At 37.7% G+C, this 24,991-nt stretch overlaps 1 protein-coding gene across 1 annotated transcript in view; it reads left to right on the forward strand.

Moving 5' to 3' along the window:
• The window catches only part of LOC120067154 (methionine aminopeptidase 1B, chloroplastic), a 32,253-nt gene that overhangs the window by 2,472 nt on the left and 4,790 nt on the right, over positions 1 to 24,991 (forward strand). Inside the window, exons 3-5 of the mRNA XM_039018606.1 lie at positions 8,034 to 8,271; positions 8,462 to 8,623; positions 8,696 to 8,737. Coding sequence (XP_038874534.1) covers positions 8,034 to 8,271; positions 8,462 to 8,623; positions 8,696 to 8,737 — 442 coding nt within the window. The remainder of the gene's footprint in view (positions 1 to 8,033; positions 8,272 to 8,461; positions 8,624 to 8,695; positions 8,738 to 24,991) is intronic.

Raw genomic sequence — 24,991 nt, forward strand, 5'->3', positions numbered from 1 at the left:
CCTCTCAATATATATTATTATGCCTCCTCAAACGAAGGATGATGAAGGCATGAGTTTGGAGTGCAACAAAAGCAATCGACCAGTAGACAAAGTCTTTGTAAAAAGACCAGCATGCTGTTGACTAGTAGAAATATATTGCAGCTGGCGATCCATTGACTTTCTCTTGAACGAAATGAAAATCAATCTCAATGTGCTTAGTTCTTCCATGAAAGACAGGATTTCATGCAAGTTCTAGAGCTGATGGATTGTCACAAAAAAGAATGCAAGCAGTAGGTAAGAACAAACACAAATCCTTGAGGACTTGATGAAGCCACAAAAGTTCAGCAGCAACAGTAGTAAGTGTTCAATAAATAGTCAGCTTTCGTGGGGCTTCTAGAAATTGTAGCCTGCTTCTTAGACACCCATGAAACATGATCGTTACAAAGATAAGCATCAAAACTAGTAGTTGATCATTGATCCAAATGACCCCTTGCCCAATTAGAGTTAGAATATTAAAGAAGAGCCAAAGAACCAGGTTTAAAGTGCAGACCAGCAGCCAAAGAACCCTTTATATCATGAAAAATACGCTTAACAGCAGCCAACTGAAGCAAAGTAGATGAGTGCATGTATTGAGACACCTTACCTACAGCAAAGGAGATATCTGGTCTTGTAAACGTTAAGTAATGCAAAGCTCCAACCATACTTCGAGAACACAAGACCTCCTGGGCCACTTGCTAACACCTCCTTATACGAATTAAGATCAACCAAGAGAAAAGGATAGAATTAGATTACCTTTTAGATCGAAGATCTAGAAGCAAGATTAAAAAAATCTTGTTCTAAATTTAGTCACTCCACAATCCAACTTGATCAAGGTTAGATTGAATGGCATAGATGCATTCTATCACAAGAATTGTAAATTTCTAATGAAAAGTCTCAAATATGAGATCTCAGATTTCATTCATAAAATTTCTGATTCCAATGAAAGAATAGGAGGCTTTATATAGTTTTTTAGAGATTGAGAACAATTTAATGTAAATAAACCAAAAGTCAAAATAACTATTGGGACACTCACACTTCTTCATGGTTCATCAACTTCAGAAGAGCCTTAAAGGAAGATGAGATCCTAGAGTTCCAAATCTTATTAGCTTTGTTGGTTAAGCAAGAAATAAACAGTAGGCAAGACACTCGCTTTTGGTCCCTTGAAACTAATGGCTCCTTCTCAGTTAAATCACTGGTAAACCACCTTTCTACGGCCCCTCCACTTTCAGCTAGCCTTCAAAAGGGTCTTTGGAAGACCAACAGCCCTAGGCGAGTTAATATAACAATTTGGATAATGCTTTTTGGAGCCCTTAACTGCTCCTCTGTGCTGCAACGGAAGCTGCCCTCTTTTTATATCTCCCCCAATTGGTGTATCCTATGCAAATCAGCTGAGGAAGATCTCCAACACCTTTTCTTCGATTGCATTTTTGCCAGGAGAGCATTCCTCAAATGCTTCACCACTTCTTGGGTCTTCAACAATTCCTTTAAAAACAATGTACAACAACTACTTTCTGATCCAACTCTCAAGAAAAACTCAAATTTACTTTGGATTAATGGGACAAAAGTAGTGCTGGTTGAAATTTGGTTTGAAAGAAACCAAAGGGTGTTCAACGGTAAGAAAACTCCTTGGTTTGCTCGATTTGAGGCGGCAAAACTCATTGCTTCTCTTTGGTGCTCCCTATCTAATTGTTTTGAAGCTTACTCCTTACAAGATATAAGTTCAAATTGGCAGGCATTCATTCAATTGGAAGCATAACTGGCGGCTCTCCTAGTTCAGTTGTTTGATGTGGCAGCAACTTTAGATTTTTGTCATTTTGGTTGTGATTATTAACTTTGTTGTATTCTTGGTTTTGTGCAGCTTTAGCTTGTGAAGCTTTTAATTGTTTTCTTTTCATTGTTGTTAACCTTTTTGCTAGTTTATAAGGTTTCATCAGTTTTGTTGGATATGATGAGGGCGCTATAGGAGTGTTAACCTAGTTGAGATGCCTGGGTGCACCTGCTGATCCTTTGGTTTCAATCTTGGTTATTTGTATTCGCCTTCATTTTCAAGTACACATCTCTTGTACTATATCTTAATGATTAATAAAGGTCGTTTCCTTCTAAAAAAAAAAAAAAAAGAAAAAAATAGAGTCAAAATAACGCACTAAATAAGTCCTCTTCTCAATCTCCATCTTTCCAACTACAATCTTCAATGCATCCTCATTAAAAGCAACTTCCATCTTTCCAACAACCATCTTTAATGCATCTCCATGATTACTAAGACTTAACACTTAAAAAGCTAGAAATTAATTAAAAACAACAAAAGTTTATTAACGGAAACTCAATGGTCATGATTCATATCATTCCAAGTTGAAATCAGGAAGAAAATAGTGTAATATTATTCTTCTATATTATGATAAATCAAATACAAGGTCTTCGACCAGCTACCAATAAAGAAAAAAATCTTACAATCACAAATGATGAATATACACTTAATAAACAGCTAATATTACAAGAGATAAAAGAAATCCAATAGATAGAGTATAAGAGAGGCTTTTACATTTCCATTTAAATGCATTGTTCTATGAAAAATAAGAAAAGAGTAATCACAAATCTATATCTAATATTAGGCTCTTGCATAATTAGTTGGTATAGATGAATGTTGTCATTACTTTTTTCCCATTGGACTGTAGAATCCAGAGCCTTTAGTTAATTTTGACTCTACCACAAACATCAACACGAAGTGAATGTTGATAAAAACTTATGAAAACATTAAAACTCAACCTCCCAATTTAGTGATGAAGTTGGTGTGTAAAAGCTTCTTTATACGTCTTCCAGACCAGTTATGATGGGCTGTATCAACATTAACTGTAGGGTTCCAAAAGAAATATGTAAATAATGAAGCAAGAATTTCATGCAATTGTGTAAGTTATAGGTCGATAGTTCCCAAATTCCCAACTATGGCAAAAAGTTCAGTTTTGAGGCAATGTTGGATTTTTTAGATAAAGGAAACATTTCAATGATAAACGAAATTCGGAGATAACCCCAAATATCTAGAGGTGATTACATAATAGTGTCAATTATTGACAAAAAGGATAAGGAAAGGAGAAAAGGGTGCTTTGCATTACACCAAGTAAAAGGAAAAAACAAGGTCCATAAAACAGTTAAGGGGGGAGAGTTGCACAAACACCAAAAGAAACACCACAACCAACTAAATCATTTTCTTTGTACCACTAAAAAGGCCCACCAACAAGGAAATCAAGAAGGTGACTGATTGGCAAAGTGAACATTCCAAGTAAAACCATCATTGATGAGTTGTTGCATCCTCTCTAATAGCCAAGGTGGCTGATTTGTCATAGTGAACCAATGTGTAAAAGCCTTGTAGTTCTCTCTGGAGCTTCGTCTTTTTGCTAGTTGTTTGTGGGCTTTTAGGTCTGGAGGGAAGAGGGATGGATGGGATTGCCATAACACAAAGTCCATGATTTGACAATAAGGAAGCTAAATCCCGAAGACTAAATGGCAATGATGATGAAACTAAAGATGGCTATGAGGTGAAAGTCTTTGTAGATGAATTAGGATTCTTCTCAATGTCAAAGGGATTGTGTGGGTAGAACTAAGGTCAGATGGGAGAATACAAGGTGCCAGTTTGTGAGATTCGTCTAGTTGGTCTCCAAAGGCATCTCCATCAAGAGGATACTTGGAAAATTCTGCCTCTTTGGTAGGGCTAGATAGGTATCCTTCCATGTTAGAACCAGCAAAAGGAATATTTGTCTTGTTGACAAAGGTGGAAAATTGATTGCCAATGTAGAAGGTGGTAGGTCTTTCTCGGAATGTGACCGTGGTGAAAGAGGGTTATGAAAAAAGAAGGCGAAGGCCAATTGATGGTGCTAGGGTTTTGATTTTGGAAACTAAAGGATACTGAAGGCTTAGTTTGAATTGGTAAAGGTTGTGGGTCCACCGTTTAATTTGTGGCAAAGGAAGTCCCATATTTTTAGGAGAATCGATCAAAGGAGCTGAATATGTGGAGGGTTGTGAAAATGAAAGAGAAGCCGAATTGTTGGGGCTAGGGTTTGGATTTTGGTTTTGGAAACTAAAAGATAATGAAGGCTTGATTGAATTGGTAAAGTATGAGTCCACGGTTTGATTGGGCAGGGAAAGAATATTTGATTGCTCCATATTTTTAGGAGAATCGATCAAAGGAGCTGATAATGAGGAAAGAGAATGCACAACCAAATTATTGGAGGAGGAAGCAAGTGAAATACCTTGATCACAGTCCGGAGAATCAAGGGGATGATCGGCCAAAATATGCGATGATGAGGCATGAGATTTTCCAAAATCCCGTAAATCATGGGGATCCTTATTTTCAGGAACCGCATTAACAATCTTTCCATGTGACAATTTCCGACGGCCACGAGCTCTGATGGTCATGGGTTGGATGTGGATGGTGAGATCAACGCCGGCCTAACTCTAAGGGTAATCGAATCTCATGTGGAATGAAGCCCCACTCATTTTCCTTGACCTTCATGCGTGCATATGAAAGATTCAAACCTCTTTCCGTTTGATTTGATGGTTGAAGATAGCCACTACAAGAGTCACCAATAAGTTTGAAGACCGTTTTTGATCGAAGTGTCATTGGTAGGCTAAAAATGTCAATCCAACCACCATTGGAGGCCACATATGCTGCTTAAAAGATAAAGGGCTCATTGGAGTAAAGAATCTCAATTTGTGTTGGTCGATAACTATCCAATCGGTATGAGCACATAGAGTATTTGAGATTTCTGAGTTGTAGACACGTAGCAAGGCTTTTTCATCTGAGATGGGGTTAATAGTGCAGCAAGTAGAGCGAGATAGATGTATTGATTCACAAATAGATGGCCAAGAATCATTGGCATTGTAGCGTTGAACAATCACCATCGCTTTCCAGTCTAATTGTGGGTGAGTATGGGATGCAGATGGCATGGGATTGATTTGATTAGGTGGGGTTGCAGCTTTGTTTAACAATGGGGGTGAGCAGATTTAGGTTGGATAGCAGCCCTCAAGTTTGGGGTTTTGGGATGGTGTTTAAGGTGATGGAAGGACTAGGACTACTTGGGTAGTCGGAAACCAAGGAGAAGAAGGAGAACCATACCATTTTGTTCTCCATAGATGGAATCAGGATGTTGGTATGTCGGCCAGATTGCTCCAAAAGGTTGAGTTCCGCAACAAAACCATTCTTGTTATTGTGTTTTTCAAGCCACAAGGTATCACTGTCATCATTCAATTTCCCGAAGAACATATGGTTGCAAGGATCTTTGTAGAGAGAATTGAAAGATGAAGCAAGCCAATCAAGAGTCTTCCATGAAACAAAAATTGTGTGTGTGTGTGGTCGGCTCTGTATGGTTATCTTGAATTGTTTCCGTGTTGTTGATGTAGTCGGGGAGAGGGGGAGAATTTTCCGATCAATGTGTATTGATAGGGTGTTGGTAGAGGTCGAGGTTGCGGCGGAGGAAGCATGGTTGACGGAGCTAACTATGGAAAGGAGTGTTGGATCAACACCAACACGTAGCGAATGGAACAGGATCCATAAGCACTCTAATTTATTAATTTTGGTTGAGAAGAAACATGCTAAAACAGAGTTTAATGGGTTTCAAGAACATATCTTGGCAGAACCGTTGAAATCTCTATTTCCAGTTGCAAAATCCTCCAAATCCTTGTGTAGACCACCAAAGATCTTCCCTACTACCCTCTTGTGCTCTAGATTGAGTTGTGGGACTCAAAATAAGCTGGAATCAAAGGGAATATGGAGAAAGCTCACTGAATCAACCCATTGAAGAACACCTTCTTCATCCGAATTTTTCAGCAAAAAATCAATTGGTTCATCACTTAATTCTTCACTCTCATCTCTTCAATATATTGCAGACTATCATGCAAAGAGATGTGCTGCATGGGATGCAACTCATGCTTGGAGTAAATCAAGGAAGAGGTGGTGGGTTCCTAGTGAGCAAGTTGAAGATGAACTTGAAAAACCCATTTTTCAAGTTTGTGTAATTTTTCAATTTCCAAAAATCCAAAATTGATTTTAAAATCATATTTTATTTCTAAAATCAAAATTTATTAATTTTACCAATTAATTTTCTAATAAAATTAATAAATAATTATTTAAACAATTTAAATAATTCTAATTAATTTAATATCCAATATTAAATTAATTTTTACACAAATTCNTTTTTACACAAATTCATCTTCATATATTTAAATCATATTTAAATATATTTTCTCCAATTCCGTTTGATTCTAATTTGAACATTTCAAATTAACTTATCACGCTACTCTAGAGCTAATCCATTTCCGAGCTAGTAGGGGGACCTCATGGACCTACAGATCATGGACTCCAACGATCTGAGATTAATCAGCTAAACTCATTAGACCGATCTAACTCCTATTCGTTAACTAATGGATCACTCCATTAAAGCCCATAGTTGAACTCCTCTCGCTGTAGATATATTATGTCCACTCGATATGATTAGTAAGTTAACCCTTCACAGGTTGTTCGTAATAACGGTTGGGTCAACTCTCTGTTTTACCCTCGAAATTACCTCTTGTTCCTTAAGTCCCCACTGATCCCCTAATGAACAATTGTTTTGTGATCCGATCAACAAAACCGAGTCCTTCTCATGCCAAATGAGAGGGCGGGATCCCTTGTTCAAACCCCAGAATCAGTACTTAAGGGAACAACCTCTCTACTATCCTTAAAACGGGTAGGAGTGAATTTTATCTTGCACCGTCCCCAGTTATCTATCCAGTCTTACCTCTGAAATGACAGTCTTATTGAGCCGGCGCTGTTGAGCGAACCCTCACCTATGTAAATCTAAGGGTAATTCCAGATAAACAGGAGTTCATAGTTAGCTTAGGATTAAGGTCAAGTTACCTAGGTCATCGCTTTGAAATAGTCAGTCTTAAATAGTAAACAGCGTTATAAAGTAAGAGTGACTCATTTCGTGGTCCGATCTTGTACAAACTCTTTTGCACAAGGATACCCCCACTCCTTATGTCCAACATGAATGAATTAGGATCACTTCGTTTGTAGCATTTTACAACTCCTTGTAACAACTACAGAGCAGGCCGTATCCAATGGTGTTACCAGAATAAGGTACCCAACCTTATCCATATACTATAGATCATTTTGACTATTTACTTGAACCTGATCCACCTTTATATCTCCACATAAAGTTCAAGTACTCATCCGATAGTCAAGGGACTTTTAGATTTATTGGATTTCTATTCAAGCAATAGATCTATTCAATAACACCTTTATTGAATTTTCAGAATAAGTTCCATTGTTTACATACCACGAATTTTAGGACATAGAACCCAACAAGGAAGATGATTTATGGGAGAGAGGAAAGAGCCATCCCCACCCCCCCCAACTTGGGTAATGTTGAGGCAACGTCGGATAAGGTTCCAGTCTACTCACCTTCCTTCCCAAAACTTAGTCTACCATATTTTTAGCCTTGCAACAACTTTGTTTGTTTGGAAAAAGGCGTGAGCTGTGAGACGAAAGAATTGCAACCACCATACTGCAATGACTGGCGTGGTGAATGACTAGGCTTGGACATAACAATTATACGGATAGGGCTGGTTGGAGAATTAGAGAGAATATTTAAAACCATTTTTAATTAATTTTTTTGCCAATTAATAAAAGAATTGTTATGCCAATCAATCTACATAAGTAGATAATGATCCAATATCATTCCGTTAGGTTCACATATGCCCATGTGTTGTCTGTTTCTGTTGAATGTGTCTGATACCACCACTTTACTAAAAATGGTGTAAGCATGCTTTCTTGTCCTATCTTTCTTAGATATGTTCATTTCATTTAAACAAGCAGTCTTAGTATGCCTGAACACAGTTCAATTATTGGTGTATTATGTGGCCATATAGGCCCTTTTGATTGTAATCAGATGTCATTTCCTAAAAGTCGTTGCTTTTGTTGTAGTTTCCATATTATTTTATTATAGCTCTAGCTACTTTAATAGTTTATTTATTTTATCTTGTAGAGAGCGAGAGCTTGAAATTGTAAGAAAAGTTAGAAAGAGACAACCATTGAGGCGTGGGAAGGTATCTCCACGTCTCCCTGTGCCCGATCATATACAAAAGCCTCCTTATGTTGGTTCTTCTATACTGCCAGAAATTTCAAGTGAGTATCAAATGCATGATTCTGAAGGAATTGCTCAAATGAGGGCTGCGTGTCAGCTTGCCGCTCGTGTGTTAGACTATGCTGGAACTCTAGTTAGAGTAAGTTGTTGGCTTCTAGGTTCAATATTGGTTGCTTTATCATCTAGTACATTGGTATTGGAACCCTGGTTATAAATAGTGTGTAATTGTTTCTGATTTAATTTTGTTTAGACATCATGTTTGGAGGATGTGGATGTGTTAAATGTTAAATGACATTTGAGTTGCTCTTGACACACGTTTTTTGTTTCAGCCCTCAGTAACAACCAATGAAATTGACAATGCAGTGCACCAGATGATTATTGATGCTGGTGCTTATCCTTCACCTCTTGGCTACGGGGGATTTCCAAAGAGTGTTTGCACATCAGTTAATGAATGCATGTGTCATGGAATACCAGACTCTCGTCAATTGCAGGTTCCATATTTGTATATCAAATACTTACATAAAATTCATGTTTTTTACACTAACAATAACTCTTTTATGCAGAGTGGTGATATAATAAACATCGATGTGACGGTCTATCTAAATGTATGTTCTTAATTGTTCCTCATTCTAGATTTTAGTCCATCACCGTATATGTTTCCTTCTTTTTTTCGTACATATAACATTGTTTGTTGTATAGCAGTGCTCTTTTTCCCCTTAGTTTTAGCACCTCTTTGTTCTAGAATCTACTTAAATGTTTGATTTAGTTAACTCTACCTACATGCTGGAAACCTCTATTCTGAAAGCTATGTTTATTTCCCAATTCAAAGATGAGGCGGATTAGAGGGGAGAAAAAATTGTTGAGTGAAATGTCTAGTCTCTACTGTTTAGTCACCATAATACCAAAACCAAATAAAAGCATGAATCTTAGTAGGGTTTCCTTTAAACCAAACCAAGCAGGGAGATTCAAATCTTGGATTAATAAATTATTCACATAATGATAATAAGACTGGCAATATAATGTTTCATTACCACCATTGAAGGGACGATAGTAACTTGAATAATGGACATGAAATACTAAACTCTTATTGGCTGTTTGGCCCAAGAAGTTGGAGTTGGGGTTAACTTCACTCCTTGTTTAGTCCAAGGAGTTCGTGTGCCCCACAAATGAAAAACATCAATTTCACGCCCTATTAACTCCTTGCATTGTGGGTCCTACTACTAAACAACTCCTCAAATTTCACAACTCCACTCTTTGTCCCAAACACCCTCTTAAAGATTTGAAGCAACCTGTAAATGAAAGATTCCAAATTGACTTGATGATGAGAAGGAAAAAAGGAAGGAGATAGTGGCAATGATCCAATTGCAGATCAAAGGAAATAAAGATGTAGAAGTGAAATACTAAGGGGAGTTGGGGGGTTGGGGGAGTGAAGTTGTCAACTCTCCTCCTCGTTTGTCCCAAGGATTTCATGGTCCCACGACTAAAAATATCAATTTTATGTCTTAACTCCTTACACTGTGGGCCCATGATTAAACAACTCTCAAGAATTCACAACTCCACTCCTTGTCCTTGAACACCCTGTAAATATCTACCGGTACCGGTAATTTAGTTTTGATCAATTAACAAGCGTTTCTATTTTGATAACCCATGGGGTCTGTTTCGTTTTATAATTACTAAAGGTCTTGACCATTGAACTTGAGCTAACATTGCATGGGTGGCTATCCCAGCTTGTGATAAGGCAATCCTAATCCTCAACCCAAAGATCCAAGCTTTCGTTGAAGCAAGAACCCATGAAACTAAGAAACTAACTGATGCAACCTGGATTTATTGAAATGTAAATAGTAATGGAACTATAAGATAAACCAAGTTATTTGAAGTACTTGGACCCTCGAGGTTCTTTCCGGTACCCCCTTCTCAAATTCCTCCTAACTTCTCTTCTTTATTGAAAAATGTGGTTTAGTTCTTGGACAAATATCTCATCATTCTCCTGAAGCTAAGTTTTCATATGCAAATTTATTCCAAGAGATGAAATCCTGAAAGTTGGTTAACTTGGCAGATTAAAAGGAGAAAGACAGCCTCGGTTTTCTTTTCTTTGTAAAGGAATCTCTGAAGATCTTAAAAGATCTATTACAAGGAAAAGAGCGTGGATTGAGATAATCTTCTGCGTAAAAGATTGGAGTTTTCTTTGCTCAGTTTGAAGTTTTAGTATCTATTTTTACAACCATAAGCTTTATCTCCTTCAGTTTCTGTCTTGTGAAGATTCCTCGTATGGACTTTGTTTTGGAATGTGCGAGTCTTCTCAACAGATTTTTGAAGTTTTGGGTTTGAATTCAGAAGATTTTTTTCCTCTGCAGTTTTGGCTTCTAGTAAGGCTGTGGTATGCATTGCAGGCCAGCTTTTCATGCTTCGAGTTCATGTTTTGAATACACATTGAACACCTTTTAATTCCCAAAGTTTCATTTGAAGATTCAAGTTCAACACTCTGCTGGATGTCGTTCCAATTCCATATTCTATTAATTATGGTCTCTTTGATTAGCAAAGCCTTTTTTCTTTTAGATGGATTAGCCTTTCAGTTCTTTCATTGTATTTTTTTTTTTTGTTCTTGTATTTTTTTCACTTTTATTTTTGTTTAAGCTTCTTTTTGTATCTTGTATTTTGTATTTTGAGCATGAAGCTTATTTCATTATTTCAATGAAAAAGTCTTGTTTCCATTTTAAAAAAAGGGGGTATTTGGACCCTCCCAATCTTGAGATCACACTCAAGCCTTAATTCATTCACTAAATATTCCCTATCTTCCCTATTCTCCTTATCTCTATTTATAACCTATTGGATGATATAATATTAAATTTGCTTTCACCCATCAGCTTAAGCTTTTGGGTCAATTGGTGATTTAAGATGGTATGCGAGCATCTAATGTTTTAACCCTAAAAACCCTAATTTTCTGAAAACCAAAAAACCCTAGCTACTGCCACTTCCACCGCCAGTCATCTCCAATCGCTTGTTGCTGCTGTTCAATCACATCTCTGCCAGATGTTGGATCTCAGCCATCGATCAATCACCTTTTGCCCCGATGTTGCATCTCAACCACCTGGTTCGTTCGTTTGTCGTGATGTCTTTGGATCTCGTCAGTTGTTTGCGAGTTGTCACTGTCGGTCGTCCTTGTCTGTCGTTGGTCCCTGCTATGCACTGCCCACCATTTCTTTGACTATTCTCCTTCATATTGCAATGAAGAAGTTAGAATTGCATATGATAAATTTTCACTAATTGCAGGAGGAAGCATTACGTTAATTAAAGATATAACTCTAAAGTTTGGCCTCTATGTTCCTAAATTAGCCTGTAACCTCTTATCTGTCAATAAACTTTCAAAAGATTCTAATTGTCATTTTACTTTCTTTGAATCCTAATAGCTCCCTAAAAGAGCTATTTTTTCTAGCCTAAATCGGGCTAGCTTTTATAAATTTAATGTTTAAATGTGTTTTAAGGAGACTTTCGAGACATTTTGGATGCAAATCGGGCCAAAATAGAGCAAAAAACGACAAGAAAAGATCAAAATGATCAGAATGCCCTTGGTTGTATTGCCACACTATCATGCGGTGCTGAAGGCAGAGAGTAGCAAAATGGAAGGACAACGCTGCAACGCCATTCACCATCAAGTAGGTGATGCACGTTCGCGATCGGCGTTGCACACAGAAGGCCCCAGATCACGTGTGCAATGTTGCGGTAAAAGGTCTCAGCATTGTAGCACCACCCTCGACGACGACGCCAATTTAATGTGACCAAGAATGGACCTGTCGTGGAGTCCTCGATCATCAAATACATTTATCAGTTATAATTACCGATCCTTGCAACTAGCCAACTACTACTACTAACGGGTAGTATTAGCGGCAAGAGTGGGTTGATCTGCAAGGAAGTGCGAGATTTGTTCATTAAGCTGATTCTTTAGTTAAAGTGGTCTATGGGGGGTTGTGTGTGGTTATAGAGAAATAAAGTTCGGAAAATGAAGGACAAAAAGGTAAATGTTACATAAGATTGGATTAATTTAGTCTAGGAGCAGGTAGTAATCCGATGGGATTTGATCAATGAATCTCATAATAAAACATACATTCAATTTGCAAGCACAGAACAACTTACTTGGCTCAACGAACTTGTTTGCGCAGCGCCAAGTTGTTGGAAAAGCCAAACATGCGCCCGAACCATCAATTAAGACTAGCATCCTAATTAAACTAGATGATTTGTCCTATTGGGTCGATAGCATTAGTATAGATTATAAATGTATGCTTTAAGGTTTATGGTTCCATTGAGACGATTAACTAATTGGATTCTAATTAACCAACTGGTTTGTTCTTTGAAGTTGAACTTCGGTTGAGCATGCAAGCAAGAACTATGGATAGCCTATATTTTTAACATACATGGATTGAACTTTTGCCACTTAGGCGATTAAAGCGAAACAAAACATGGGAGGAATCATTCAAGCCCAAATCTAAAGTTAAGGACATGCATAAGGGTCCAGGGCGTCAATCCATTCACAAATACATATTGAAATAAATCAGAGTTCAAAGATGCAAGAAATCTCAATGCATTAAACCATGTGTGAATTTGAATGGAATATAATATTTTGTATTCCGTTGAATAATTGTAAGATACATAGCCTTCTTATATAGGAGATAGGCTAAATACATAAAAGGAAAAAATTATAATGAGAATAAAATAAAATCTTTGGACTTTGGTGATATTACAACTAATTATCTTATTTACAACCAACACTCTTCCTCGAGCTAGTTTAAATATATCTTCCATTGCTAACTTGGAAACCATTTTATCGAACTATAATTCTCGTAGTCCTTTAGTCAACACATCGGGAGTTCAGTACTGGGCAGATATGGAATACATATCACACCAGTTTCAAGTTCTTTCCTTTTTCCTGCCCTAGCTTCATCTTACAACTCAGATGCATAGTGACTGATCTTCTTTGCAATCTTTGCTTCTTTCTTTGTTTCCCGACCTTATTCTTCATTGTTTCTCCTCTTTCAGTGTTGGCCTCTACCACAACACTTTGTATAGCATCTACATTTTCTTCTTTAATCTATGTGACTTCTTGAGGAGTTGTATCCTGAAAAGACTGGAATATCATCTTCATGTTCTTCCTCATCTCCAATCGATCCATCACCTTGTCCAACCGTTCACAAGCACTCTTCACTATTTCTTCACATAAGCTCTTATTGAAATCAATGGTCAGAATTGAACGACTCTAATACCAATTGGTCGAACCCAGATATATTGAAATGTAAACGGCAAACGGAATTACAAGATAAACCAAGTTATTCGAGGTACTTGGACCCTCCCATTCTTGAGATCACACTCAAGTCCTAATTTACCCCAAATATTGCCTATCTTCCCTAATCTCTTTATTTCTATTTATAACCAAATTCCAAAACCAACTCCACTAGCTTATTACCAATATACCCGTGATATCTCTCTAGCACCCTAATACCATTCCTATCATTGTTGATAGAATCCAAATATATTGAGATATAATCGGTAGCAAAAATACAAGATAGACCGAGTAATTCAAGCTACTTGGACCCTCCCAGTTTTGAAATCACACTCAATCCCCAACTTACTCACCAAAATATTGCCCGTCTTCCAAATTCTCCTTATCTCTATTTATAACCAAATTCCATAACCAACTCCCCTAGATAATTACCAATATACCCTTTATCCATCTAACACCCTAATGCCATTCCTATCACTAACACCTCCATATACAAAATTTCTCAATCAAGAGAACAGACTAGAATTACCTCTTAGTTTGAAGATTTAGAACCAAGATTTGAACCTTCTTCTAGATTGAGTCACTCCACAATCAAACTTGATCAAGGCTTGATTGAACGGTTTGTATCATTCTATCACAAGAATTGCAAGAAGAACTTAGAAAATGCAAGGATAGTTACTGAATACTGAGTATAGAGACTCAAACTTGAGTAATGGTTTCATTCTTTACATGCTAATCTCGTGGCCTTTTATAGCCATCACATAAAGATAACTCCCAACCCTTCCAATTTCCAAAAACCAGATACAAAAAGACATGGCCATCATTGACAAGTTTTTTAACCCCTAAAATTAATTATCTAGACAATTTAACAGTTAAAAGCTGAAAGTTAATTAAAGACAACTAAAGTTTATTAATGGAAACTCTATGCTCTTGATCCATATCAGCTTGGATTCTCCACGATTATGATAATTACTTCTAGCTTTAGGAATAAGGTTGCAAGGAACAGTCTATGTGCATGACTATGTTACTCACCGTCACTGGGAGAATCATGCGAGCAGGGGTTGCGAAGAAGAATGTTAAAGGGAGAATGTGGAATCACTGATTTAAATTTAACTTTTTCTTAGTATCTATTTTAACGAAAAAAGTTGGATTTAACATTAAAATAGTTTCTTTTACATTGATGTAATTGTTTCAGTCTAAAAGGATTTAAATAGGGTATAGGTATTGTTGAAAATAGGAATATTTATTTTTTGTAATTACTAGTTTTTTCCTTTGCTGTAATTTCCTTTTGTGCATATTTAATTCTTTTGATCTTTCTCCTCATTGTACCGTTGAATTATTGCCTTTTATGATTTCTACCTCTCTTTAAATTTAGGGTTCTACCTTTGTATAGGGGATGAATAAGAAAAATTCTGTCTACCAAAACTTCATGGTATCAGAGCATTTTTTTGAAACCCTAAGCTAAGCTTTGCATCAGGAGCCATAGTCTTCAAGAACAATTTAAGTTTCGCGCCAGAGGCAATAATCTTCAAGAAAAAAATCCAACTTCGTGTCAGAAGCTCTTAAGTTCATTCTTCAGCATCACGTCAGAGCCTCACCTTCAGCTTTGCATCAGTTGGCAATTTGAAAGCATTGGTCATAGGCAAAGAGGAAGAAGAAGAAAAAATAAAAAACTGGAAAATCATTGCTGATCTAAGCCTTTCTTTTTTCTGACGAGGAGGAAGAAATTTTTTGGGATTTTTCTCTCATCGTGGGTTGCATATTTTCTGGAATTTCTGAGACCTTCTCATGCAGTTTGTGGGTTGCAGACCTCTCTCTCATCCAAGCTTGTAAGCTATATTCTGTCCGTGGCAAGCTCCTTTTATGGGTCAGTTTCTCAGATTACTTGCAAATTTTAAACTTGTCTGAGCAATTAGGTTAGGCCCAAATTTTATTTTGCAATCTATTCTTTTCTAGCTTAAACTACAAAAAACAAAGCCTCTTCATCAATGGCATTTCCACTCACAACAATCTTGAGGGAACCTTACTTCCAATCGCAAATCACAAATTAAATGGGAAGAATTATCTCTCTTGGCACACTTTGTTATGATGTTTATTTGTGGAAAAGGAAAGGAAGATTACCTATCAAGCAAAACTTCTATCCCAGACAAAGATGATAAACAATACAAGGTGTGGAAAGCTGAAAACAATATGGTCATGTCATGGCTAATCAATTCCATGACAACTAAAATTGGTGAAGGATTTTTACTCTTCTCAATTGCGATTGAAATTTGGGAAGCAACTCTTGAAACTTACTTCGATCAAGAAAATACTTTGGAATCCTTTGAATTAGAAGGAAAACTTCATGGCTAAGGCAAGGTGATATGCAAGTTACTCAATACTTCACCCAACTTTCTCGTCTATGGCAACAACTTGATACTTTTGAAAGTCATAAGTGGGAGTGTACTAAAGATGCAACTACATACAAACAAATTGTTGAAAAGAAATGGGTGTTCAAATTCCTTCTCGGTCTCAATAAAGAATTAGATGAGGCATGGTTGAATCCTAGCTTTTAAACCCTAACCTAATATTAGAGAAGTTTTTGCAGAAGTAAGAAGAGAAGAAAGCAGAAAAAAGCTAAGTAGAAGAAAGCAGAAAGAAGAGAAGAAGGATTCGCCTTACTTGTTTGAACTCTTGGTAATGAGGTCCACACTCCAAATACAAGTTTCCATGATAACCATTATAATCGAAATTAGAATTACAATGGAAATGAAAATCGACCACGAAAGCCAAGGCCATGGTGTGAGCATTGTAAAAACCCAGGGCATACCAAAGATATATGTTGGGTCTCTTCATCTTGATTGTTCCCAAGTCTCAAGTTAAGGAGTTAGGTGTTAACAAATCTATTTTTGTTGCTTCTAAAGACAATTATGATAGTAGAATAATGTTATGGCATAAACGTTTAGGCCATCTCAATTTTATGTATTTGAAACGGTTTTTTCCAAACCTTTTTAGTAAATGTTCTCACGTACAATGTGAGTTGTGTGAATTGGCTAAGAAAACTCGATTTTTGATGAAAGTAATAGGAGAAAAGTAGAAAAGTGCATGCAGAGTTTACGTGGAAAACCGTTGAACAGGGAGAAAAAACCATGATGTAGAACACTTTCTATTATTTTCTAATACCACATACGAGAGAGGACACTCATATAAATAGACTAGTAGGAAACCCTACTATAGACTAGGGCAAAGGTAAATTACTAAAATGCCCTTAGGGCTAAAGTCCTCTATTTTCGACACTCCCCCTCAAGTTGGGGCATAGATATGAATAAGACCCAACTTGTTAATACAAAAATCGAAGCTTTGCCTGAGTAACCCTTTTGTGAGGATATTTGCGACTTGTTGACCAGATGGAATATACGGAATACAAATATTGCTATTGTCGAGTCTTTTTTCGAGGAAGTGTATCGATTTCCACGTGTTTTATCCCATCATGTTGAACAGGATTATTTGATTTGCTTATTGCTGCTTTATTGTCACAATAGAGCTTCATTGCTATCTTGACGAAGATTTGACAGAATTTTCTTCAATCAAATTTCTTCACATATTCCTAGACTCATAGCCCTGAATTCTGCTTTAGCACTGCTTCTAGCAACCACCTCTTGTTTTTTATTCCTCCAAGTAACAAGATTACCCCTTACAAAGGTATAGTACCCAGACATTGACTTTCTGTCTACAATCGAGTCTGCCTAGTCAGAGTCGGTGTACGTTGAAATGCACCGTTTTTTAGATTTTCTGAACATCAAACCCTTACCAGGAGTAGTTTTCAAATATCTCAGAATATGTTCCACAGCCTTCATATGCTCTTCGTAAGGTTCTTGCATAAATTGGCTGACTGCACTGACAGCATAGGATATGTCCGATCTAATATGGAATAGGTAAATTAATTTCCCAACAAGGCGCTGGTATCTCTCTTTATTGACTGGAACTTTGTTAATAGAATCACCAAGCTTAGTATTAAATTCCACAGGAGTATCAACATGCTTGCATCCAGTCATACCGGTTTCTTTTAGTAAATCAAGCGTATATTTCCGTTGAGAAACTGAGATCCCCTCTTTTGACCGAGCTACTTCCATTCCTAGAAAATACCTTGGTTTTCCATGGTCTTTGATCTCAAACTCCTCAACTATTTTCTTTTTTAGCCTGATAATCTCGGTGGCATCATCGCCGGATAAAACAATATCATCTGAGTACACAATAAGAACAACAATCTTCCCTGACACTGACTTTTTTGTGAACAGAGTGTGATCAGAGTGTCCTTGAGTATAACCTTAGGATTTCACGAAGGTAGTGAGTCTGTCAAATCACGCTCTTGGAGATTGTTTCAACCCATACAGGGACTTCCTTAGTTTAAATACTTGGTGATCAAATTGAACCTCGAAACTGGTGAAGGACTCATGTAGACTTCTTCTAACTCCCCGTTAAGAAATGCATATTTTACATCAAGTTGATGGAGAGACCAGTTTTTGCCTATAGCCATCGACAGGAAAGACACGAACGATATTTAGCTTTGCTACAGTAGAGAAAGTCTTTGAGTAGTCTATTCCAAAGGTTTGAGTGAAGCCTTTAGCAACCAACCTAGCCTTGTACCTGTCAAGCGTCCCATCAGACTTATACTTTATGATGAACACCCACTTGCATCTGACTGTCTTGTGCCCTTTAGGAAGAGAAACACGATCCCAAGTATTGTTTTTCTCAAGAGCTCTCATCTCCTCCATAACTACAACTTTCCACTCAAGAATCTCCATTGCCACATGTATACTGCTCGGTATCGTTACTATATTCAGGCTCGTAGTGAGAGCCTTGAACTCAAAGGACAAATTACAGTTAGACAGATAACTGCGCATAGGGTATTTAGTGCAAGATCTGGTACCTTTCCTTAAAGCAATGGGAATATCAAGGGAGGCATCATGGCCTTTTGTTCTGTTTGATCCTTCATCAATAACACCACATTCAGTCTCCTGCTGTAGAGTTCCATTTATTGAAACTTCTTTCACACACTCATCCTTACTTACAACAGTATCACCTTCTGGATTTGTTTCCTCACAGCTGTTACTTTCAACAGCATCAACATCACACATGGTGTCCTTGGTATAGTCATCAGTACTGTCGGAAGTTTTCTCATTCTCACCCACATTACACAAATCATTTTTAGTGCAAACATCAATATCATTAGAGACAGAAATACGACTACCTTGAGCTGATGCTGGTTTGACTCATGGGCCAAAATCGGAGAAGCAATAGGTGATACTATTTCCTTCCTGAGATTCTTCCTGTAGTATGTTATCCACGAGACTTGTTTGATAGGAAGGCCAGTATTGTTAATAGACAAGATAGGTTCAGGTTCAGGAAGTAAATCTAATGAGATCGAAGATATGGACTAATTAGTCTCTTCACTAGAACTCTCCCCCTGAAGATGACTAATGGGAAAGAAGGACTCATCCTCGAGAAAGGTAACAACCATCGAAATGAAATACTTTAGTGATAATGGGTGGTAACACTTATATCGGCGTCGATGAAGGGGATATCTAACAAAAACACATTTCTGGGCACGAGGGGTAAATTTGGTGCGATTAGGACCATGAGCATGAACGAACAACACACCCAAACACCCGGAGAGGAACGTCAGGAATGAGGCGTGTGGTTTGGTATGACTCTTTAAAACACTCAAGAGGAGTGAAATTTTAAAACACGTGAAGGCATGTGATTAATAAGATGGGCTGCGGTTAAGACCGCATCCCCCCATAAGTAGAGGTAGACAACATGAGGGAATGAGCAACCTCAACCAGGTGGGGATTTTTCCGTTCAGCCACCTCATTTTGTTGAGGAGTATATGCACAAGCAAGAGCTTTGATGAACAATCCCTTTAGACGATAAAAATTCACGAAAAGTATTATTGAAGAACTCTCGCCTTTATCACTTCGAAGAATGACAATTTTGGCATTAAACTGAGTTTCCACAGTGGTGTAGAACTGTTGAAACACTAAGGACGCCTCAGACTTATTAGTAAGAAGGAAAACCCAAGTAAGCCGAGTGTGATCATCAATAAAGGTCACGAACCAACGTTTGCCAGTAGAGGTAGTGATTTGTGAAGGACCTCAAACGTCACTATGGATAGTGAAAGGTTTAGACGACTTGTAAGGCTGGGATTGAAACGAGACCCAATGTTGTTTAGCACGAATACACATATCACAAGCCAAAGAGGAGATATCAACATTAAGAATTAAATGTGGAAACAAATATTTCATATATTGAAAACTATGATGCCCAAGGCGAAAATGCCATAACATAGTCTTTTTCAAGATAGAATAACAGGAAGAAACAAACTAGCCTTACAACAGTTCCTAGAGGAAGCATCAACATTAAGGAAATAGAGCCTTCTATCGTGCCGGGTAGTGCCAATCATCGTCCTCGAGCTCAGGTCCTGAAATAAAACAGTGTCAAGTGAGAAAACAGCTTGGCAACCCAGATCTCTCGTAATCTTACTGATAGACAATAAGTTGTAAGAAATTTTGGAACATGTAACACATCCTGTAAAGTTAAACCCTTAAATAGTGAGAGATAGCCTTTTCCAGCAACAGGAGCAAATGACCCATCTGCAATCGTAATCATTTCATTACCAGCACTTGGACATTATGAAATGAATTGATCAGATGAGCCTGTTAAGTGATCCTTAGCTCTCGAATCAATAATCCACGGTTTTTTACCATAGACACTAATAAAACCAAAGGACTAAATCGTACCTGACTGAGCAATGGCACCAACAGCACTCAGATCATTCTGACTATTTACTTGAGGTTGAGAGCTCCCATTTGTTGAATCACTCACAAGAGCTCGTCCAGAATTTGACTTATCATGTGACTGACGCCGTCTACTATTTGATAGTCTCCCATGCAACTTCCAACACTAATCTTTAGTATGCCAAGGCTTCTTGTAGTGTTCACAAACCGGAGGTGGCTTACTATTTTGCTTATCACCTTCAAGTCCAGATGACTGCGCATTAAACACAGCAGAATCTGTTGAAGAGATAAGAAGATTGTTCATGGCACTGGACCTATATTCCTTGAGATGAACCTCAGAGCAGACTTCCATAAGAGAGGGTATTGGTCGCTGTCCCAATATCTGACTACGTACCATATCGAATTTAGAATTCAAGCCAGTAAGAAAATCATAAACTCGATCTGTTTCCTCAATTTTTGAGTACTGTACTCCACCACAAGGATAGTCCCAGACAACTTCACGACACAGATCCATCTCCTGCCAGAGCAAAGACAACTTGTTGAAATAAGACGTCAAATCCATAGTTCCCTGTTTGCATTCATGGACTTGTTTACGTAGCGTATACAGTCGAGAAGCATTCTGTCTCTTTGAGTATAACTTCTGAATTGCGTCCCAAATATCCCGAGCCATCACAGCATACAACAGGGGTTTGCCTATCTGTGGTTCCATGCTATTTACCAACACAGACCGGAGTAATGAGTCATCTCCTTTCCAGATGCGTTCTTGAGGATCACCAGGCCTAGGTTTCGGTATCTCACCCATTAAATACCCGAATTTATGACGTCCCTCAAGAGCCATCTTGATAGACTGAGACCACGAGAAATAGTTCTGACCATTCAATTTCTCTCCAGTAATAAACCTTGCAAAATTTCCCATTGATCCAGACAAGAAATTCGTTGTGGGTAAAGCAGGGAAAGAGGTTACCGGATTTTCTGAGGACATCGGCAGGTTAGAAGAGAGATCTGTCTGGATGTTCATGGTTGTCCCAAGGGCTGTCTCGAGAGCTGCTATTTGTTGCGGAAGATGAGTGAACTGTTGTTGAACCTCTATGGGAGATAGATTTGCGGAGCCTATTATGCCTTGACCCCCTGGAATAGAGTGCATAGGTTGTTGTCCGAGATAGGGTGACGAAGACTCCCCAACCTCAAAACTACTCCGCTTGTTATTGTTGGTGCCACTGTTCAATGTCGTCGGAGGATAATTTCTGCCGCTTGGAGCTGTCGGAACCAGATAATTGTTGGTTGAATGCGGATGGTGACCAAACCTAGCTGGATCAACAGATTGAAGCTGAACCGGCGTGCCAGGAGTAATATGAAGGCTAGGTTGTGGGTTGTGATAACTGGTAGAAATACAAGTTATTATAGCTCAAATAAGTAAAAACAATGAGAGAATGCGATGACAAAATAAGTAATATCATGTTCGAAAGTGCTAAACTGATAGGAATTGCGATCGCAAGCGCTCATCGCATAAAAGCGGTTAATTTACTTATTTTGTGTAGGAAAAATGCGATGGCGCAAGGGAAATTGCGATCCAAAGGAATAAGGCGTCAGTGCGCTTGAAGGTTGCGATTTATGAAGCACAGACACAGATATGGCTATACATACTGATACGATCGGATATGGCAATTTGTCAATTTCTAAAAATCTAAGATACGGATACGTCTAAGGATGTGTCATTTTTTTATATATATTTTTAATATATATATGTCTAAAAAACGAGGATACTGATACGTTGAAGATACATCTTTTTTCTTTAAAAAAGTCTAGGATATAGATAAATTTAGCATACAAGTTAATAACAATAGCACAAAATAGAATACAAACACAGAAATACAATACAAAAAAAGCAACATCTAAGATGTTGAAGTACAATAGTTAATAAAATGCAATAGAAAAGTGACTCATGTTGCAAAGAAGAAGAAGAAGAAGATTAGAGAGAGAAGTATAAAGAACTTATTGTTGAAGATATCCAAATGGTTTATATTTTGGTGGACTTTGTGGGGATTCAAATGTGAAGCTGAAGATTAGATGATTCTAGTCTAGGGTTTGGTCCGTTATTATTATTATTTTTTTAAGTTTTGAACGCGAGTTGTGAGCTTTTTAAATAGGTTGTCTAATTTTAGATTAGGAAAGATTTAGATGAGTTACTTGTCTTTTTTCTTAAGAAAAAATGTACGCATAGAAATAGATACGTCAAATCGCATGTCAGATACGTATGAAAGTATAGATACGTCAAATCGCGTGTCAGATATTTATCTGGGAAGTATCTGGAAGTATTGGTATCTGATACGTGTCTGATACTGATTCTTTGCCTCACATATCTGTGCTTCATAGGTTGCAATCGTGAGAAGCTTCTTAAAAAGGTGGTCGCATAAAGACTGCGCATCAAGGTGACAGCATAATAAATCACGATGGGACGGAAAGCTAATAACGGTTGAATCCGAATTTAGTTGACAAGCCGTTAAAGCCACACTGTAGCAGGTACACTCAACTTTTGGTGACCACTAATCGGCGCATTAGAGTAGGGGAATTAATGACGTCCATCATTGCAATCATTAGTAAGAAAGGTTGCTTCACCTTGAGCTCTATAAATACTAAAGGCCATCAGTGTAAAAGGGTTAACAAGTTAAGAAGTTAGAGAGTTAGTAGTCTGTCACGCACATACTCATACATATACTTAGAGGACGGAGAAGAGCAAGGAGACGAGGAAGTCGAGAGATCATTCCCAGACAAATCGAGAGACTACCGTTTGTTACTGTTGCACCAATAGTAACAAGCAGAGTAGTCTTGAGGTTAGGGAGTCTTCGTCACCCTATCTCGGACAACAACCTATGCGTGCTAGGAGTAATATGAAGGCTAGGTTGTGGCTGGTGATAACCGGTAGAAATACAAGTTTAATTATAGCTCAGATAAGTAAAACAATGAGAGAATGCGATGGCAAAATAAGCAATATCATGTCCGAAAGTGCTAAACTGATAGGAATTGCGAACCCGTCTAGAGGCTTGGATGGCTCGGCTCGATTGTGGAGAAGGCTGGCTGGACCTGTTCGAAGAAAGTCGGCTGGAACGAACCCTCTAGAGGCTTGGACATGCTGGTAGTGCTCCTCTCGGCTGGTTAGCTCCAGTAGGGCCAGTCGGCTTGAGAAGGTGAGGAAGAGCAGTCTGAACATACCGTTCTACGACGGTGTGCACAACAGTGACTATGTTGACAGTGGTGGCACCACTGTTGCTGGCTGGTGGTGATTGTGACTCCCCTGGTTGATTTTCATTGATAACGGCTAGGGTTTCATCTCCATACTCTGATACCATGATGAAAGTTAGGAGAAAAGTAGAAAAGTGCACACATAGTTTACGTGGAAAACCCTAGAACAAGGAGAAAAAACCACGATGTAGAATACATTTTATTATTTTCTAATACCACATACAAGAGAGGATACTATAAATAGACTAGTAGGAAACCCTACTACAGACTAGGGCAAAAGTAAATTACTAAAATGCCCTTAGGGCTAGGTCTTCTATTTTCAACAATTTTCATACCTTATAAGTAACTACAAAACCCTACCATCCTTTTTCAATGATCCATAGCAATGTGAGCAGGGCTAGTAAGGTTAAAAGCATAACAGGAGCTACACCGTAGGAAAAGAAAACACATTTGTTAATAAGGAACAATATCAAAGATTCGTTTGGATGTTGATTTACTTAACTCACACTAGATCTGATATTTGTTTTGTAGTAAGTTTTGTGAGTCAATTTATGAACAATCTTATGAAGAAAATATGCAAGCTGTTTATAGGATTCTCAGATACTTAAAAGGAACTCTTGGAGAAGGATTGTACTTCAACAAATCAGAAAAAAGAGACGTTGAAGTCTTCACAAATGCTGATTGGGCAAGTTCAAAAGTCGTCAGAAGATCAGTTACAGGATATTGTACCTTTGTGTGGGAAAATTTGGTCACTTAGAGAAGTAAAAAGCAATCAGTTGTGTCTAGGAGTAGTGCTGAAGAAGAATTGAGGGCTCTTACTCAAGGAATATGTGAAGGAGTATGGCTCAAAAGCATCTTATCAGAATTAAGAATCATGTTTGAAGAACCAATGAAGGTCCAATGTGACAACCAAGTAGCAATAAGTATTGCTAAAAAAACCTTGTCCATCATGATCGCATAAAACATGTGGACATTGATTGACATTTTATCAAAGAAAAAATCGAAAATAAAGCATCTCTCTTAACTACATACCCACCAAGATGCAGACTGCAGACATACTTACCAAGGCTTTATTCAAAAACGTCTGTGATGCATTAAAGACCAAGTGGGATTTAATTAACATCCACAACCCAGTTCAAGGGGGAGTGTTGAAAATAGGAATATTTATTTTTTGTAATTACTAGTTTTTTCCTTTTCTGTAATTTGCTTTTGTGCATATTTAATTCTTTTAATCTCTCTCCTCATTGTACGATTGAATTATTGCCTTTTATTATTTCTACCTCTTTAAATTTAGGGTTGTACCTTTGTATAGGGGATGAATAAGAAAAATTCTGTCTACCAAAACTTCAGGTATCATATATATTCACACACAAGGATATATATAATGCATTTATATTAATAGATAGATATATAACAAAACTTGCTTTCTCCTTGCACCCCTGATATGTTGGACTTCAAATGAAGTACAGCACAAGTTAGGGTTAAATCGCCCAATTGTCTGGTAATGAGGTTTCAAGTTCCCAGTGAATTTCTTTAAGTTAAAAAATTTGCATGCACAACTTCATGCGAGA

Source organism: Benincasa hispida, chromosome 12 (genome assembly GCF_009727055.1).
Source record: "Benincasa hispida cultivar B227 chromosome 12, ASM972705v1, whole genome shotgun sequence".
NCBI lineage: Eukaryota > Viridiplantae > Streptophyta > Magnoliopsida > Cucurbitales > Cucurbitaceae > Benincasa > Benincasa hispida.